The 20,236-nt window shown below is 42.4% G+C and overlaps 2 protein-coding genes across 4 annotated transcripts in view; one reads left to right on the plus strand and one right to left on the minus strand.

The window, feature by feature from the left end:
• BBS2 (Bardet-Biedl syndrome 2) overlaps positions 1–1,345 on the plus strand; it is a 29,119-nt gene extending 27,774 nt beyond the window's left edge. The window contains exon 17 of the mRNA XM_018062007.1: positions 873–1,345. Within this exon, the coding sequence (XP_017917496.1) occupies positions 873–979 (107 nt within the window). The 3' untranslated portion in view covers positions 980–1,345. The remainder of the gene's footprint in view (positions 1–872) is intronic.
• Positions 7,754–20,236, minus strand: part of OGFOD1 (2-oxoglutarate and iron dependent oxygenase domain containing 1) — a 32,926-nt gene continuing 20,443 nt past the window's right edge. For 2 of the 3 annotated variants that reach the window (XM_005691996.3, XM_018062010.1), the window contains 9 exons: positions 14,171–14,287; positions 13,490–13,581; positions 13,173–13,301; positions 12,811–12,924; positions 11,341–11,420; positions 10,441–10,745; positions 9,187–9,309; positions 8,704–8,762; positions 7,754–8,239 (listed from right to left, as the gene is read on the minus strand). In XM_005691996.3, the coding sequence (XP_005692053.1) occupies positions 8,078–8,239; positions 8,704–8,762; positions 9,187–9,309; positions 10,441–10,745; positions 11,341–11,420; positions 12,811–12,924; positions 13,173–13,301; positions 13,490–13,581; positions 14,171–14,287 (1,181 nt within the window). In that variant the 3' untranslated portion in view covers positions 7,754–8,077. The remainder of the gene's footprint in view (positions 8,240–8,703; positions 8,763–9,186; positions 9,310–10,440; positions 10,746–11,340; positions 11,421–12,810; positions 12,925–13,172; positions 13,302–13,489; positions 13,582–14,170; positions 14,288–20,236) is intronic. The other variant, XM_018062009.1, reaches the window with a different exon arrangement.

The raw sequence follows: 20,236 nt of genomic DNA on the forward strand, positions 1-20,236 counted from the left end.
CGGACACAACTGAAGTGACTTAGCAGCAGCAGCAGGGTCTTCGTTGCTGTGTTTGGGCCTTCTCCAGCTGTGGCTAGCAGAAACCAGCACTGGTCCTAGGCGCAGGGAGCCCAGGAGTTGCAGCACATGGGCTCTAGAGCACAGGCTCAGTGTTGGGGTGCACGGGCTTAGTTGTCCCAAGGCATGTGGGATCTTCCCGAACTTGCTGCATCCTCAGAAGAAAAACTGAGTGACATATTCCCAAGAGGAAAGCCTTAAGTACTTCTATTGGAATCTGCTGTTTTGGGTCAGTGCTTTGACTTCCTTTTAGAAACAATCTTTGCTAAGTGGATATAAGGTTTGACCCTTTTCTGTAAAACAAGTTTCTAGGTATAAAATGGTCTCAAAGCTCGGTTTGTGATTAAAGTTCTGCATGAGAATATCTTTTCTAGGGAATGGTAAGATAAGATAAATTTGTACTATCTAGGACTTCCTGGTTCAGTGGTTGAGCATCCGCCTGCCGGTGTGGGGTACATGGGTTCCATCCCTGGTCAGGGAAGATTCCACCGGCCATGGAACAGTTAAGCCCGTGCACCACAGCTACTGAGCCCCAGCACCCTAGAGCCTGTGCTCTGCAGCATCAGAAGCCACTGCAGCAAGAGACCCATGCACTGCGACTGGAGAGCAGCCCCGCTCCTCACAGCTCGAAAAGCCGGAGTGCCGCAACAGAGGCCCAGTGTAGCCGAAAATAAGCACTTTTTAAAAATTAAGCACTGTATATCTCTAACTCTTCTCTACCCTGGTTTTATGTTGTTTTAAAGATGGCTTCTGGTTGATAATTTCGCTTTAATCATCCTTTGGCTCACGTGGATATGGTGTTTCTTCTCTGACAGTTGGAAAACCAAAGAACCAGGTGATCACTGCTTGTCGGGACGCGATCCGAAGCAACAACATCAACATGCTGTTCCGAATCATGCGGGTGGGGACAGCTTCTTCATAGGAGGGGAGAGACAGGGAACCAGGTTCCTAGAAAAGGTTTCCTTAAACTTCAAGGCTGGTTTGCTTTGGATCACATCCTGGTGAACCCAGGGTGCTGAGGGCAAAAACAACCTTGGTGAGTTGTACCAATGAAGAGACAAAGCATTGCCTCTTAGAACTGTATTCACTTTCTATTTTTTTAAAATCAGTTGTACTGTTGCTGAGTAATACTGGTTTGTATGGAGGGAAATGAACACTTTTGAAACATTAGGGCTTCAAAGTCCAGTTTTTCTGTATGTATGTAAAGTCAGTTTATAGATACATCTTTTCTTAAAATTGTAATTAAAAATTATTATCTACTTTTCCATTAAAACATAAAGGTGTTGCACTTTGTGTTGACTGTATGAATCACATCAGGACTGCATAAAACCATTTGTATTGTGTGGAGAAAAACAAAAATTGGATATTCATTTTGTGCACCTTTTTGTAAAACCTCCCGTCAACTTATTGAGAATATTTATTTTTCAATTATTTACTTGGCTGCATAGGGTCTTAATTGTGGCACATGGACTCTCTAGCTGTTGGGCCTGGGCACAGGCTTAGCTGCCTCATGGCAAGTGGGATCCTTAATCCCCCAACCAGGGATCAAACCCATGTCCCCTGGCAGATTCTTAACGACTGGACCACCAGGGAGGTCCCAAATATGGATCTATTAAGAACTTATTTACAGTAGGAATGTTGTAGACTTGGGTCCAAAGATGGATCAAATTCTCTGTATAACAAAACAGAAAAGTTTGGAATTTTCAGAGCCGAATGTGGAGAAGTGAGCGAATTCTTAAAGCAGTCACGGAGGTTTGGCTCAGAATTATCTATTCCAGTTTTCTTCAAGTATGACGACTTTCTTTTCCTATGAAGAGCAGAAAGCTAAAACAGATTTCTCCAGTTTTCAGCTGGTGATCGAGGTTTGATTCAGCTTCTGTTTCACACTTGAAATGTGAAATGAGAAAAATGAAATGCTGGGGCATGCATTTGACCAGTGTGGGTTACAGCAGAGGTTCTCTGTCTCTGAGGTTTGCCCATTTAGCAGAAATAAGATTCTGGATGGTAGAAGAGCTGGCATGATGTGGGACTCTGAAGCTATAGTGGCAGCTTCCTGGTTTGGCACAAGGTTTCTTGAATGGAGCACAGTTAAGCTATTCAGATCCAGTAGCAGTAGCTGATTTAGTGGCTCAAAGTCAGGCAGTCCTGTATTTATGTAGCTAATACAGGGTGCCTCCTAGTTTCACAAGCACCTACCTTCCTGATCTGGTAGGAGCAGCTCCTCTGCAGTATAGATATTCTGGAATTGCATCCTACAGGTTTTTTGTTCAACCATCTTAGTAATTCTGTAAATCACCTGGCACGCTGTAATCCTTTTATTAAAATTGTCTAGCAAGTTGTCTAACCTGTGCTCTGCATTAGAATATTGACCAATATGCAACCCCATAGAGAACATACAGAGGCTAGGCCTTTCCTCTGTGGCAAAGTAACTTTACTAGTGTCCTCCATGTGGCCATGGAGGATCACCTCTTCTACTTCTGAAATTTGAGCTTTTAGAGTTCTAATTTTTATGAGACCAAGCCCCTATAACACCTTTTGTTTTGCACTTTGAAATCTGTAAGCTCAAAAGACATCCTCGTATATTATTTTCCATAATCTCCAGAGTAGTAAAGTATCTTTTATTTGCTTCGAAGATGAGGAGACTGAAGTGCAGGGACTAAGTACTTACTAGAGTCACAAAGTTACCAGCAAGCTCAAGTCCCACTGTGGGGTCTTTTTCTGGTTAGCTGTAGTCTGACTTACACCTTTTAAGATGATGATCTCTAGTTGGTGCTGGTTTTTCTAAAAGCATTTGCTTTTTATTTTTTGAAATTCTATTTATATATGTTGGCTGCGCTGGGTGCTCGTTGCTGCACATGGGCTGTCTCTTGTTTCAGCAAGCGGCGGCCACTCTGGTTTGGTGCCCGGGCTTCTCTTGTTGTGGAGCCCGGACTCCAGGAGCACATGCTTCAGTAGCTGTGGCACCTGGGCTTAGTGGAATGTGAAATCTTCCCAGACTGGGGATTGAACCTGTGTCCTCTGCATTGGCAGCCAGATTCTTATCCACTGGACCACCAGGGAAGCCTGGTGCTGGTTTTAAATTGTATGGCATTGTTTATTTTTAGGGACCCTTAAGGAATCATCTCATTAAAGGTCATTCTGCTGTTCTTCAGCCCCCAAACTCCTTACGACCTAAAAATGTTCATGGACAAGGCTTGAAGGAGTCACTCTGCAGCAGGGTATCTTTCACAGTCCTGATCTGTAGATTATAAATAGGTTACTTTCGCAATAATCTAATCATCTCATTATTGTCTCTGAGCTCAGAGAGGCAGAATGTTTTCCACAGGGTCCCAGTGGTTGGTAAGTTGCAGGGTGGAGTCTGAAACCAAGTAGTCATGGCCCTTTCTGCTATTTCAAACTGTTCCCCAGTGAGTAAATGCTAGATGCGATGACAGTTGTTCATAAAACATTAATCCAGGATAATGATAAAAAGGATAAAACTTTTTATCCTCTTAGACGTCATTCACGTTCAGTTTAGGGAAAAGAAGTGTTTGGTTATCAGTTCTCTATTTTGTTGCCGTATTTTTCTGTGGTGAGAGGATCTGAGTGCCTTCTAGAAGCCAAAGCTTAAGTTCTGTTTCGTTGCTGAGTTTTGTTGTAGCTTTAAGTGAACGCTCTGCTTTCATTTAGAAGCTTGAGGATTCTGGTATCTGGGAGGATGCTTCTTGCCGTGTCCTTCTCCAGGGGATCTTCCCAACCCAGGGAGCAAACCTGGGTCTTCCGCATTGCAGGCAGAGTCTTTACTGTCTGAGCCACCAGAGAAGCCCTCTGGTACATCAAGGCTCAGTTCAAATGCTCTCTCAGGAGACCTTTCCTCTCCCATGTCTGTTCTTTAACTCTTATTATATTCTACGTTTATATAAATCCTCTATTAAGTGAGAGCAGGGCTGCATCTTAATCAGCTCTGTCCTCCTATGGTACTGCGCCAATCCCTTGAGCAGAGAAAAGCACCTGCTATCCTCCGTGAAGTGTCTGTTCTCAGTAAGCCTGTCAGTAGCTCCAGAAGTGAAAGAACTAGGATCTCGACAACTATTATGCAAACCTATGGGCTGCCGTCTATGCGGTCACACAGAGTCGGACACGACTGAAGCGACTTAGCAGCAGCAGCAGCAGCAGAAGTACTGTACCAGAATGATTTTCAGCATTATTAACATTTCACATCTTATAATTAGCAGTTATAAATCTGCCAGTGCAGAGTCCTGTGATCACAAAACTAAGTCGACTCCAGTCCCACTCTGACACTAATGTACAGTAAGACACCATGGCAGCATGGTGTTTTGCATTTTTGCCTCTTCCCCATCTGGCCCCTGCCTGCACTATATGCTCAGCTCATGAGTCATCTTTTCATCTGTGTGGTACAGAAATCTGCTATTCCTGAAATGAAGCCACATGGGCAAGTTCCAAGTAGTTTTCAAAACTACTCTGTGTGGACTGATTTTAAATCAGAGAAGCAATCATCTGTTTTCATAGAAATGTCCAGTTCACACAGGCTGAAGGGCCTGCCTCTGGTGTCACTCACTCTACCAAGAACCCTTTTAACAGGGTTTGTATTTTCTCAGTTGTAATAGTGGTAAGTATATAATGACAGTGAAGAGATACTGCAGCCAAAACTTATTTGTTGAGGAAATGCTGGTCTGGCAGAGGCAGCCCAAGCATTGTTATTTTTCAGTACTCTTTGGGAAAGAAATACCACATTCAGAGGAGTTTGGGAGGGAAGCTACAAGCTGTAGAAAATCCAAGTTCAAAGTGTTAACAGCCTCTTTCTTGTCTGCATTTCATTTTTCTACATCTTTAAATGAGGGATTGAAATTAGATTATTTATAGGATTCTTCCTTAAATACTTAATTTTCCTTCTCAACAGAAATACTAATATGCTGTCAAAATAACTATGAAAATGTTCTTAATTTACATAATGGTTGACATGATAAAGGAAATCTGTCAAGGAGACTTGACCTTACACAGCTGTAGGGAGTGGCAAAGTTAAGTTTTCTAGTCTGATGCTGGAAGCTGAAGTGCACAGGACAGGCAGTCGCAAAGGATGTAGCGTTGGGAAGAACAAGTTGGAGCCCACCAGGACACATTAAAATCTATGTCAGTTCTTGCCTGACCTTGATGGTGTAGGGGAGACCCTGCATCAGAGAAGTTGAAAGAAGAGCCAGTGGAAAGTGGAGCAGTTGCAGGCGCAGACGTGGATTCACATTGAGAAAGTGAGCCACCAGGGAAGTTACTCAGTACAATGTGTGTGAGGTACAATGTGTGTGACTACTGCTTCATTCTGGCCCTCCGTCTTGCACAAGAAATTGGGGCTCAGTCTAACTGGAAACCCACTCCAGTATTCTCACCTGGAAAATCCCTTGGACAGAGGAGCCTGGTGGGCTATAGTCCCTGGGATTGCGAAGGGTCAGACACGATTTAGCGACAGACTTTCTAACTGGAAAGAGGTTTTGGAATCCTGGGAAATGTAGTTCAGTCTAGCCAAACTGAGACATTACACAGCACACAGTGGCTGTCACAGGCTGGTGGGATTCCAGGTGACCTTTATGTTTTTATATGTTGTGTTCTCCACAATGAACATGTGTTACAGAGATAATCTGATAAAAAGAGCTATTCTCTTTGGGGGGAAAATATCTTCCTTTATTGAAAGGAATTATAAGAATTAAGAAATGACATTTTTACAGGTGAGCATCATAGCTTGTACCTGCAAGAAGTAAGTATAAAAAAGATGCCCATGTTGTAATTCCTCTTTTGCTGCTTAACAGTTGTCCACAGTGGCTCCAGGCCCTAAAAAAACTAAGATGAAGGATGAAATACTAAGGAAAAACAACTTCATCACTCGGTACCTTCAGTGCAGAGAAGTGACCTCCAAGTTACACGATCTTTCACAGCCTAAGAGGTACCGTAGGTGATGTAACTGACAGAAACATCACAGTCTGGCTCTCAGGGATTCTCTCCCCTTGGACACCAGGATGCCGTAGTGTATGGAAAATGTGCTGATAGGCCATCAACACACTGAGATTAAGGAGAATGTAATAAGTACATTTTAATGCTTGTGTAGGATGCTAAGACTTAGACTCAGTGCTCCACAGCTCTTAGATGTTACCTAGAACAATGAATCTCAAACTGTTTTCCATACTTGGCACACACCTGCTCAGCCCTATTCCTGGGTTTATGCCACTAACATAAACATATTTTTATGTTAACAAAAGTAACATTACAGGATGTCCTTCAGTCTGCAGGAACTTAAAAGGCAAGCTTGGAAATTTAAACCAACAAAGTAGTAGTTGTAATCCCACCTGAGTGTCACTATGCTATGGTTAAAATATTGTGGTCCCGAAACCAGTATGCATGAAGAATGGTTCCCACCATGTCAGTGGGAAAGACTATATATAAGAACCAGTTCTAGGTATTATTTTAGTTCATCTTTTAAAAATTACTGTTTTATAACAACCAATACTGTATATTAGTATAGGAAGTGTGTAAAATTTATAAATACCCCATATAATAAACATACATGCTAAAACTTTTTTTTTTACCAATTGAGGTGCAAGATCAAAATTTTTAAACCATCAGCCTAAAGAAAGTGAAACTGTTCATTTAAATGCAAATTTTAGTACTCAAAAGTTTTAGGAGATAAAAAGGACAAAGCTCAATGCTTTTCCTGTTAATTTGTAAAATCCAAAATAAAAGCTACTGCAGTAGCTCATAATAAATGTAAAAAAGGAAAAGTTAACAAGCAGGGAGCACTGGAATGGAAATGAAAACAGCATCTTGGATTACTCATGCAGCGACACTGAGCACCCATGCATGCGCACCCATGCATGCGCACCCATGCATGCGCACCCATGCATGCAGGTGGCAGGCGTCATACAACCCCCTTCAACAGTTCAGGGGAGAAAGAATACAACAAAGGACAGCTGCTTGGCAGTGCAATATGGCCTTTAACACCCGGTCTCTTAAAGAAAGGCTAGTTTGACAGATGACTCTACAGTACTTGGGAAATCAAAGTCACATATGAGATTAGAATCATTTGGTTACACTGGAGGCGCGACTCCAGCATGGCGCAGTCATGGGCACCTGGACACCACTGCACAGGGCACAAGTAGCCATCCTTTTCACTGACCGTGAGTCTCTCGGGGCCATGTGGTTTCAGACCAGGCTATTTTCCAAGGGAATATACTAAACATTGTCTTAAGTCTATACAGTCCAGAGTCACAGTGAAACAAAGCCATAGGCAGTGGGAGGAAGCTAAAGGGGCCTAGAATCAAAGGGGGTGTGAGGTTCTATAATCCTCTAAACCAATGACATTGGGAAGGACAGAAACTAGTCATAAATTTATGACTATATATGTATACACACATACTTTTAAAAAATCAACCACTGGAAACATGGGTGAAGCTTGAAGATTTTACACTAAGTGAAATTAAGCCAGTCACAAAAAGACAAATATTATTTGTCTTATGAGGAACATGAGTTAGTAGATACCTAGAGACAAAGTAGAATGGTGGCTTCCACAGGCTGGGGGAGGGGAAAGCAGGGATTACTATTTAATCAGGACAGAGGTGCAGCTGGGAAAGATGGGAAAGTTCAGCAGATGGATGGTGGTGAAGGCTGCACGACCATGTGAACGTACCTAATGCCACTGAACTAGACACTTCAAAATGGTTAAAATGGTACTTTTATGTCATGTCTATTTTACGTCACACATGTTTTAATCATTGAAGAAGCCAATATGGAAAATGAAGAACTGAATGTTAAAGACAAAACCCTTTAAAAAGAAAACATCAAGAGGTAAGTACCTAGCTCCAAGCTCAAGGTCTAAACTGATGACAATCATTATGAGCCCTACTAAAGGACAGTCACACACAGTTTTTAAGACCGCTGTCACACAGGTCACCGCGTGGCTCTCCTTCACGCGACGTCTTAACTCTTCCAGCTGTGCCAGTACTCAGGAAAGGTCTTTTTCCAGCTTTGCCCTGTTTTGTCATTCATAATAGACAAATGAAAAGTCCCAGAAGCCTGTTCCGTTTGGAAAACTTTTCTTTTGTTCTAGGCTTCGGTGGTTAATGTGCTTGACAAATTTCAGAGTTTCCCTATCTCTGTAGACCAGTGCCAAAGAGTTGTTTTCTGGATTCACTGTTAGCAGCTGAAACAGGTAAAAACAATGATATATCAGAACACAGATGATTCTCACCTCTTTTCTTAAACAGATGTTTCCATATCAAATATTCAAACTGGTGAATAGGGATCTTTTAAAAGATCCTTTATTAGAACTATTGCTCTGGCTGTCAAGACATATTCCAGCAAGCCCCATTCCAGTACATACCCAGAAAGGTTTTACCTAATGCACCTAAGTTTTCCTACCTTCAAAGATGCATGAAAATGTACCACCTGACTCTTCATTTACTTGGAATTTCTTAGCGGGGTAGAATGCCTAGGGATTATCCTTTACCATCTTTACTGCATGCTGAGTACTTTCTACTAGAAATTAGAACCACTGCCAGACAGAACAACATGGATTTATCAGCTAAAGACACTGGCAGAAAGTCAGAAAAGCTGGGTCTCTGAAGAATGAAAACATTTTTAAGAACTAAAAAGGAAGCAACTTACCTCTTCGTCTTCTCCTTTGGCAATGTAGGAGGTAAAGCCACCATACTCCGGCTTCCAGCCTTACAAAGGGCAAACAAACAGCATTCAGAAAGCTCTCACCGCAAGAGTTACATCATCTGTTTGAATCATTGGTTCCATGCTGCTTAACACTGGGGGATCTGGGAGTTGAGTCGTACCCAACTGTGACTTAGGAGCCTGAATTTATCATTCAACCAACACTGAGTAAAAACTGAAAACTAAAATATAAAATATACCTGGAAGGACACTTACATAAAAGCTCTGGGGATTCCTTAGGAATTATTATTTGGTCCATCTCCTATACCTCAGTCACAGGTACGAACAGTACTCTGAGCTGGAAGACTGAAATTCATGACCCTTAAGACCCAACATAGAGCTCCTGTGATCTGAGATCATAACCAAGGCAGATAACTTCTGAATTGGTTCAGTTAGAGAGGGTCTCTCGGGAGCGACTGTCCCTCTTACCTTCACAGCCACAATAGAGCAGTAAGTCCAGGGCAAATTCAGTCTTGCTGTTGTCATGGATTAAAGTGTAGTGACCAGTCTTCCAATGCCTCAGTTCCCCCTGGCATGTGGGAACACTTGATTCTAAGAAAAACATAACAGGAGGTCAGAAAAAAATTACCTTGATACCACTGCTAGCTTGCAAAAGAATGATAATTAGGAGCAGTACAGCACTAAAGAGAAACCATGTCTACAATCCTTCAGCTGACCTGTGGCTCTATTATAATACTATATATAATACATCAGCCTTATAATGAAAAAAAGTTGACTTTATTTCTCTTTACCATGAATTTCAGATGGAGTATATACTTCAGTTGCCCCCCAACTCCATTTTTTAAAATAACGTAATTATTTCAGTAGAATTTTTTAGAGCAGTTTATAGAAAAATTAAATTTCCCAGAAAGTACAGTTCCCCTCTCCCTGTCACACACAAACCCTGCCCCTCCCTATCAGTTTCCTCGATTGTTAACATCCTGTCTTAGTGGGATGGTTACAACTGACCAGTATTGAGAGACTAGTTATTAACTGATGCCCACAGTTTACATTAGGGTTCACTCTTGGTGGTGTACATTTTACTGGTTTAATGTCATGTGTCCATTCCATCTGTTTAAAAGATGATTAAACTTTCTTTGCTTTTAATAATTTCCTTCTACCTATCAGTCCAAGTTCAAGCAAGTTTTTCTTAGGGTGATACTGGTTCTCAGCAGGAAGAAACCACTCACCTTCCACTTCCGCTCCTTTATGTTCTTGTGTTTTAGAGTAAGTTTAGGCAAAACCAATGGTATTTCTCTCTACCATTTGTACTACTGTTAGCCTAATAAAACTGTTAGCTGGCTGTACTTCCTGCCCAGAATGCTCTTCCCACAGATCTGTCTTGTCATTCAGACCTGAGCTTAGGATGACAGCTCATCCAGACTGCCCTGCATCCAAGAGGTAACCTGGTCTTTCCTCCGCATGCAACCCTGCTCAGATTTCCTGCACCGCAACTATCCTCATTTGACATCTTGTTGTTTGTGTATCGTTTAATCTCTGGCCTCTCCCCTACTAGAATATATGGGCTCAGGGAGAGCTGAGACCTTGTCTGTCTGCTTCTCCCAAGTCCAGAAGCAGGGCCTAGCGCATAGTAAGTGCTTAAGAAATACCTGTTGAATGAATAAACCACTGAATTGTGAATACCTAATGGTAAAATAAGGACAGAACATAACAGCAGCTCACCTTTCTTTGCTTCATCTTCCTCTGGGTCTGTCGGTCCATTGCTCTGTAGACTGCTGTCGCTGGTGGCCCCCCGACTGTTCTCTGGCTCAGAAGAGCTGTGACTAGTCCCTTCTTCAGTGTTCTCAGCAGCAGAGGCTCCATCTCGCTCCTTTTTGTCCTCAGGCTCATCTTCTGAAGGTGCCAGAAAGTGAAGCTTCAGGCCTGTGAAGTTGGAGAGCAGCAGGAACATCGCCTCGGAGCGGAACAGTGCCATGCAGTCCCTCAGGATGTCAGGAAGCTGGCTTTCCTCAGCCTTCTCGTAAAACCTGTAGGGCAGCAACGCAAGGTGCTCATCAAGGTGTGCATCACATTACATGGATGGAACATCACTCACGGGATGAGAGCTGATCATTAGCTTTGTACCTCTCTTCCCGAACCTTGGCATAGCTTACTCAATCCTAATTTGTTACACAGTGAGATTCTAGACTTCCCTGGTGGTCCACTGTCTAAGAATCCACCTTGCAGTGCAGGGGACACTGGTTCGATCCCTGGTCTGGGAAGATCCCACATGCTGTGGAGCAACTACTGAAGCCTGTATGCTCTAGAGCATGTGCTCTGCAACAAGAGAAACCACCGCAGTGAGACACCGTCATGCCACAACTAGAAAGTAGCCCCCGCTCGCCACCACTAGAGAAAACCTGAGTGTAGCAACAAAGACCCAGCAAAGCCAATAAATAAATGTTTAAAAATCTGAGGTATAAAAGACATATAACACTTAAAAAAACAGATTCTGTTAGGGTCTCTTACTGGATGTGCCTGAGAACAAAACATTAGGGCAAATGTCCTATAATTGGAGGTGAGCCTCATAGACAGACCAGGTAGATGCTAAATGCAGAAGCAAATGTCCTAAACGAGTTCTACCTTTTGTTAGGGGGACCTCGGCTGCTCCATTCCACACGTCCTCTCTCCAAAGCCTCACACACCTCTGCAAATTTCTCAGGCTGGAGAATGAGAAAATGAAGCAGCATTTAGCAGAACTTTCTAGATCCCATACTGGTTGCTGCAGCTACAGCAGCTCTGCAGAATCATTCTGGCCCATTCCCAACAGGGCCAGGTGACCTTCTTCATCCCTTTCACATCAGATCCCCCAGTCCTGACAGGGTGAAGCCAGAGCAGGATGCTTTAGCCAAGAGACCTGAGTGTCAATTTGGGCCACTACCTTATGTACCTGTATGTCTTATGTCAAACTGCTAGACCTCTAGGATTCCTGCATTTATAAAACAAGGATCCTAATGCAGATTCTTTAATTCATGTGAGGAGAAAAACTGCATTAATATAGTTATAACTAATTAAATTAATATACTATACTTTATAACTGATACACTGTTTTAATGAAAATGTCTATGTAATAATACAGATTCTTTAGGCCTCTATTCATTCCCTTCATTTAATCAGCATTCTAAATTTAAAAAGTTCAGTATAGTACAGGAAACTAATTAATCTAAATATTCTCCATAAGAGGCTTTTGTAAGTACTTGTTTAAATGCAGTTTTCTAAGGAGTGCTCTACAAACAGTAATCCTATCAGTTGTGAAACAGGAAAGAGGATCCTAAAGCATGGTTTAGGTAAGTTGAATTAAATAGGATTTAAAAAGTTCATTTACTATAATACTTCTCAAATTCCTTAATATGCTATTATCTGCTATATAATTCCAAGAGGCAGGATGTAGTGTGTCTCAACCTTTTTTTAATGGAGGGACAACTCTTGGGACTGTGATTCCATGGGACCCAGGGTCACCTGGGAAGCACCACACCTGTCTGCATGATCTCATTCAGCCCTCAGGACAGCTCTTCAGGATAGGCAAGGCAGGTATTATCCCAGTTTAACTGATGATGAAATACAAGCTGAGACCTTTAGATATTTGCTGAGGTCAGTAAAATCAGAGTCAAGACGTGAATACAGTCTTCTGACTTCTAACCTAGGTCTCTTTCCACTGTAAGCTGCCACCTCGTCATTCTCAAACATGTATTACTAATTTGTTAATTAGTAATCTATTATTTAAAAGTAATAGCACCAGTCATCAAAATGAATAGGGTGGGAACTACATACCACTCCCCCACAGTATACAAATGTGTGAGTGAGACAGAGTGTGTGTGTGTGTGACTAAGAGTATAGAGAACTGGGGAATAAACACCCAAGAGACTCAGCCTACTAACATGCAACTGGTACCAATGTTAGCTAGTATCATTTCACCATTCGAAAAGGATGATATAAAATTCTAACCAGGAACAAAACAAAGACTAAAAGCTCTCTGAGTGATGCCTGTTCACCACCCAAGAAGCAAGGCTATGTGCCAGACATGGTATTATCAGACAGGATTTGCTGGCCTACCTGAAGGAATTCTTTTAGGAGAATTTCAGAGCTTTCCTCAAATTCTTCTTGAATTTGAGCTTGGTATTCCATGTCAAGATAAGTAGGGTTGATCCAATCATACAAAATTTCATGCTGGAAAGGAGCAGCAGATGTGAAGGCTAAGTTAATAATTCCCTCTGCTTTTGTTCTGCCACCATGTCATACCAGTAAAATAAGACTCCATACTCCCAATTCAGGGGGCCTGGGTACAATTCCTGGTCAGGGTACTAGGTCCCACTGCAATGAAGACCCAGTGCAGCCAAATAAATAAAAAAGAGAAAAGCAAATGATACGCCACAGCTTCTAAGATGAGAATCCCAGCAACAAGAATTTATCCTTACATCTTGTGGGATGTGAGGGCTCCGAGCTATGAGAGGCTCAAAGTAGGTGGGAGGCCTGGTCAGAGAAGGACCATGAAACCAGCCGCTGATGGACAAACGTGACTTTTCTTCAGACAAGACCTCAGACACCTGAGAGGACAAGACCAGCAGCACATCAACATAAAGACGAGGGGGGAAGATTACTAGCCATGGCTCACTGATTTCAGGACCCTTCACACCAGGTGTGGAAACCACCCGGAAGCTGCCACATTTAGACACTGGGAGACTGAAAAGCATGCTCCTTGGCAGTCAATGTATTTGTGGCTTACAGTCTTTACCTGGTGAAAGGATACTGGAGACACTTCAAAGAAAACCAGGGTGTTCCACGAAGGGATAAGGGACTTGACAATCTGCTTCGGCTGAAAGTGTTCTGCGCCGGGAGAAAACACATCCATAAACGAGCTTCATCATCATTAACCACTTCCAGGCTGCCTTGTTTCCACCTCGACAATTCGCAAATTTCTAAGGGTAGCTAGATGTCCCCTTCAGATTCCCAAATGCCACCCCCTTCCATCTGTTTCTCTTAACACAGTTCCGCTAGGCGACGTCTGTTCTTACTCCACCATGCATTACTGATGAAAGCTGGAAAAAGTTCTGAACGATTTCTGGAGTCAAGTTCTGGTGTCAGTCATTAAAAACAAACAAAAAAGGACCCTGACCTCCTGGCAGATGGACTGGTCCTGGAGATTCATAACCAAGGGTGGCTGTACATGTGCTCTACACTCCCATGGCCAGCATTCAGAACCAGGGTTTGACTGTTGCTCATCTTAAATCAACCCCAGTTTATCTCTGGAGGACCGATTATTTCAAGCACAACCCAGAGAGGTGGCTGTCAGGCATTCGATCCCCCTGTGGTTGTTAGGGTAACAGATGGCTTCCATCTCCTCTGACGAGAACAGACATTGCGTCTAAGAGCTCGGAAGTGTCTGCTGGTGTTGAAGTGCATGCTTCTGTCTTACCGTCAACGCTGAACAGGTCCAGGGTGCCCCCCAAGCTCGCATCCCAGGGAGGAACCAGGTAAAGAATGAAGGCGATCCGGCGCCCTTCCAGCTCATCATCGTGACAGAGCAGGGCATCTGTAACAGATGAGCGCACACCATGATGTCCCCGCATGGGCAATGAACAGCCGCCTGCCTCTGCGCTTATTATCAGTCCATCTGCTGGTCCTCTGTAACGGCAGCTCCTCCAGCTCTACAACACCATTTCCCCTCTTTCATAATTACAGAAATAAAACTGTCAATGTAGAAAACTCTAAAAACACAGACCACCACACAGACTCAGGGATGGTCACCTCCAGTATTTTCCCAACATACATGTATTTGCCTTTTAAAAACAGTATCCTACAGTGGTTCTTTTGTTGACTTTTTTTTAAAAATTATATGGCAAATGTCTTTTCCATATCACTATAAATGCCTGTCATCTCTTCCAAGGCAAACCATGCAACATCACATTAATCCAAGTCTACACGCCAACCACTAATGCTGAAGAAGCTGAACGATTCTATGAAGACCTATAAAACCTTCTAGAACACATACATCCACACACAAAAGATGTCCTTTTCATCATAGGGGACTGGAATGCAAAAGTGGAAAGTAAAGAGATATCTGGAGCAACAGGAAAGTTTGGCCTAGAGTACAAAGTGAGGCAGGGCAAAAGCTAACAGTTTTGCCAAGAGAATACATGGTCATAGCAAAAACCCTCTTCCAACAACACAAGAGACAACTCTACACATGGACATCACCAGATGGCCAATACCGAAATCAGACTGATTATATTCTTTGCAGAGAAGATGGAGAAGTTCTATATAGTCAGGAAAAACAAGACCAGGAGCTGACTGTGGCTCAGATCATCAGCTCCTTACTGAAAAATTCAGGTTCAAATTGAAGAAAGTATGGAAAATCACTAGGCCCTTCAGATATGACCAAAATCAAATCCCTTATGATTATACAACTCTCACATCCATATATGACTACTGGAAAAACCACAGTCTTGACTAGACGGACCTTTGTTGGCAAAGTAATGTCTCTGCTTTTTAACATGCTGTCTAAGTTGGTCATAACTTTCCTTACAAGGAGTAACAGTCTTTTAATTTCATGGCTGCAGTCACCAACTGCAATGATTTTGGAGCCCCCAAAAATGAAGTCTGCCACTGTTTCCCCATCTATTTGCCATGAAGTGATGGGACCAGATGCCATGATCTTCGTTTTCTGAATGTTGAGCTTTAAGCCAACTTTTTCACTCTCCTCTTTCACTTTCATCAAGAGGCTCTTTAGTTCCTCTTCACTTTCTGCCATAAGGGTGGTGTTATCTGCATATCTGAGGTTACTGATATTTCTCCCGGCAATCTTGATTCCACCTTGTGCTTCTTCCAGCCCAGCATTTCTCATGATGCACTCTGCATGTAAGTTAAATAAGCAGGGTGACAATATATAGCCTTGATGTACTCCTTTTCTTATCTGGAACCAGTCTGTTGTTCCATGTCCAGTTCTAACTATTGCTTCCTGACCTGCTTACAGATTTCTCAAGAGGCAGATCAGGTGGTCTGGTATTCTGACCTCTTTCAGAATTTTTCAGTTTCTTGTGATCCACACAGTCAAAGGCTTTGGCATAGTCAATAAAGCAGAAATAGATGTTTTTCTGGAACTCTCTTGCTTTTTCCATGATCTAGCAAATGTTGGCAATTTGACCTCTGGCTCCTCTGGACTGCAAGGAGATCCAACCAGTCTATCCTAAAGGAAATCAGTCCTGAATGTTCATTGGAAGGAATGATACTGAAGCTGAAACTCCAATACCTGGGGTCACCTGATTTGAAGAGCTGACTCATCTGAAAACACCCTGATGCTGGGAAAGATTGAAGGCAGGAGGAGAAGGGGACGACAGAGGATAAGATGGTTGGATAGCATCACCAACTCAATGGACATGAGTTTAAGTAAACTCTGGGAGTTGGTGTGGACAAGGAGGCCTGGCGTGCTGCAGTCCATGGGGTCGCAAAGAGTTGGACACGTCTGAGTAACTGAACTGAACTGATGATTATACAGTAGAGGTGACAAATTAGATTCAAGGCATTAGATCTGGTAGAGTGCTTGAAGAACTAAGGACAGAGGTGCTTAACACTGTATAGGAGGTGGTGACCAAAACCATCCCCCAAAAAAGGAAATGCAAGATGGCAAAGTGGCTGTCTGAGGAGGCCTTACTAAGAAAGAAAAGAAGTAAAAGACAAAGGAGAAAGGGAAAGATATACCAAACTGAACGCAGAGATCTAGAGAACAGCAAGGAGAAATAAGAAAGACTTCTTAAGTGAACAATTCAAAGAAATAGAGGAAAGCAATAAAATGGGAAAGACTATAGAGATTTCTTCAAGAAAATTGGAGATACCAAGGGAACATTTCATGTGAAGATGGACACAATAAAGGACAGAAATGGTATGGACCTAAGAGAAGCAGAAGATATTAAGAAGAGGTGGCAAGAATACACAGAAGAACTGTATAAAAATGGTCTTAATGACCCAGATAACCGTGATGGTGCGGTCACTCACCTAGAGCCAGTCACTCTAGAGTATGAAGTAATGTGGGCCTCAGGAAGTATTACTACAGACAAACCTAGTAGAGGTGATGGAATTTCAGCTGAGCTATTTCAAATCCTACAAGATGACTCAACATTGTGCTCAACATGCCAGTAAATTTGGAAAACTCAGCAGTGCCCACAAGACTAGAAAAAGGTCAGTTTTCATTCCAATCCCAAAGAAAGGCAATGCCAAAGAATGTTCAGATAATCATATAACTGCACTCAATAAACATGCCAGCAAGATTATGCTCAAAATCCCAAATGGCTAACAAACACATGAAAAGATGCTCAACATCGCTCATTAGAGAAATGCAAACCAAACTACAATGAGATATCACCTCACACCTGTCAGAATGGCCATCATCAAAAAGTCTACAAACAATAAATGCTGGAGAGGGTGTGGAGAAAAGGGAACCCTCTTGCACTGCTGGTGGGAATATACAGCCACAGTGGAATACGGTATAGAGATTCCTTAAAAAACTAGGAATAAAACCACCATATGACCGAGCAATCCCACTCCTAGGCATACACCCTGAGGATACCAAAACTGAAAGAGATACATGTACCCCAAGGTTCACTGCAGCACTATTAACAATAGTTAGAACATGGAAGCAACCTAGATGTCCATAAACAGATGAATGGATAAAGAAGCTGGGGTACATATATACAGCGGAATATTACTCAGCCATAAAAAGGAACATATCTGAGTCAGTTCTAATGAGGTGGATGAACCTAGATCCTATTATACAGAGTGAAGTATGTCAGAAAGAGAAAGATAAATATCACATACTAACAAATATATCGGAGAAGGCAATGGCAACCCACTCCAGTACTCTTGCCTGGAAAATCCCATGGATGGAGGAGCCTGGTAGGCTGCAGTCTATGGGGTTGCTAGGAGTCGGACACGACTGAGCAACTGCTCTTTCACTTTTCACTTTCCTGCATTGGAGAAGGAAATGGCAACCCACTCCAGTGTTCTTGCCTGGAGAATCCCAGGGACGGGGGAGCCTGGTGGGCTGCCGTCTCTGGGGTCGCACAGAGTTGGACACGACTGAAGCGACTTAGCAGCAGTAGCAGTAGCAGCAACAAATATATATGGAATCTAGAAAGATGATACTGATGAATTTATTTGCAAGGCAGCAATGAAGAAATAGAGAACAGACTTATGGACATGGGGAGAGGGAAGGAGAGAGGGTGAGATGTATGGCAAAAGTAACATGGAAACTTGTACCATATGTAAAATAGCCAATGGGAATTTGCTGTATGTCTCAGGGAACTTAAACGGGCTCTATATCAACCTAGAGGGGTGGGATGGGGAGGGCAGTGGGAAGGAGGTTCAAGAGGGAGAGGACATATGTATACCTATGGCTGATTCATGTTTATGTTTGACAGAAAACAACAAAATTTTGTAAAGCAATTATCCATCAATTAAAAAACAAAATAAATTTTAAAAAAAAGTTCAAAATCCTTCAAGCTAGGCTTTAGCAGTACATGAACCAAGAACTTTCAGTTGTACAAGATGGATTTAGAAAAGGCAGAGGAACCAGAGATCAAACTGCCAACACCTACTGGATCACAGAAAAAGCAAGGGAATTCCAAAAAAACATATACTTCTGCTTCATTGACTATGCTAAAGCCTTTTACTATGTGGATTACAAGAAACCATGGAAAATTCTGAAAGAGATGGGAATATCAGATCACCTGCCCTGTCTCCTGAAAAACCTGTATGCATGACAACAAGCAAAAATTAGATCCGGACATGGAACAATGGACTGCTTCCCAATAGGGAAAGGAGTTCATCAAGACTGTATACTGTCACCCTGCTTATTTAACTTATACGCAGAGTATATCATGTGAAATGCCAGGCTGGATGAAGCACAAGCTGGAATCAAGATTGCTAGGAGAAATATCAATAACCTCAGACATGCAGATGACACCACCCTTACGGAAGAAAGCGAAGAAGAACTAAAGAGCCTCTTGATGAAGGTGAAAGAGGAGAGTGAAAAAGCTGGCTTAAAACTCAACATTCAAAAAACTAAGATCATGGCATCCAGTCGCTTCATGGCAAATAGATGGGGAAACAATGGAAACAAGTGACAGGTTTTATTTTCTTGGGCTTCAAAATCACTGCGGTCGGTGACTGCAGCCACAAAATTAAAAGACGCTGGTTCCCTGGAAGAAAAGCTATGATAAAATAATCATATTAAAAAGCAGAGACATTACTTTACCACAAAGGTCCATCGAGTCAAAGCCATGGTTTTTCCTGTAGTCATGTATGGATGTGAGAGCTGGGCCATAAAGAAGGCTGAGTGCCGAAGAATTGATGCTTTTGAAATGTGGTGCTAAAGAAGACTCGAGAGTCCCTTGGACTACAAGGAGATCCAACCAGTCCATTCTGAAGGAGATCAACCCTGAATATTCACTGGAAGGACTGATGCTGAAGCTCTTGTACTTTTGCTACCTGATGAGAAGAGCCGACTCACTGGAAAAGACACTCTTGCTGGGAAAGATTGAGGGCAAAAGGAGAGGAAGGCGGCAGAGGCTGAGATGGTTGGATGGCATCACCGACTCAACAGACATGAGTTTGAGAAAATTCTGGGAGACAGTGAAGGACAGGGAAGCCTGGCATGCTGCAGTCCTTGGGGTCGCAAAGAGCTGGACACTTTGTTCAGTTGACTTAGCGACTGAACAACAACAACAACAATATAGATGTTTTACAATGTTGTATTCATTTCTGCTGTACAGCAAAGTGAATCAGCTATATATATACATATACCTTCTCTTTTTTGAATTTCCTTCCCATTTAAGTCACCACAGAGCACTGAGTAGGGTTCTCTGAGTTATACAGTACCATTTCTTGAGCTAAACTTCTAAAAGCCATTAGGTATGACTGAACAAGGCAGGCATCCATGCAAGGTGGGTGAGGGTAATGGGTGCTATTGGTGAAGTGAGATCCTTCCACACGGAGGGACTATTTTAATACAGAAGCATATTGAAATTAATGGAAAACAGATTTCTCAAAAGTGAAGAACAGATTTATAAATTTGGAAAAAGAAATATAGAATGAACCCTATAGTATGGAAATGAAACTGGAGGAATCAATGTGAATTCATTCTTTCATATATATATATGTATAATATATATAAATATACATACACACAATATATATATATAAATTATATATATGAAAGAACCCACGTTCTTTGGAAGAACTGCCAGCTCCAGATCAAGACACAGGAAAATTAAGATAAACTTGGAAAATTGTGTTTTGCTAGAAAGTAAGATACAATAAGGATGATGTATGAAACTGAGCAAACCCACATAGTGGCCTTCCCAGCAACCCACCTCTTGGTATCCCCTGCTTATTGCTCATTGGAAAAAGGGGCTCTGGAAATAAACTGCGACCTGCCTATGCTCCCCCACGTGCAGCGAACAGCAGGCCCAGCAGGACTGAGAAACAC

This window comes from Capra hircus, chromosome 18 (assembly GCF_001704415.2).
Source record: "Capra hircus breed San Clemente chromosome 18, ASM170441v1, whole genome shotgun sequence".
NCBI lineage: Eukaryota > Metazoa > Chordata > Mammalia > Artiodactyla > Bovidae > Capra > Capra hircus.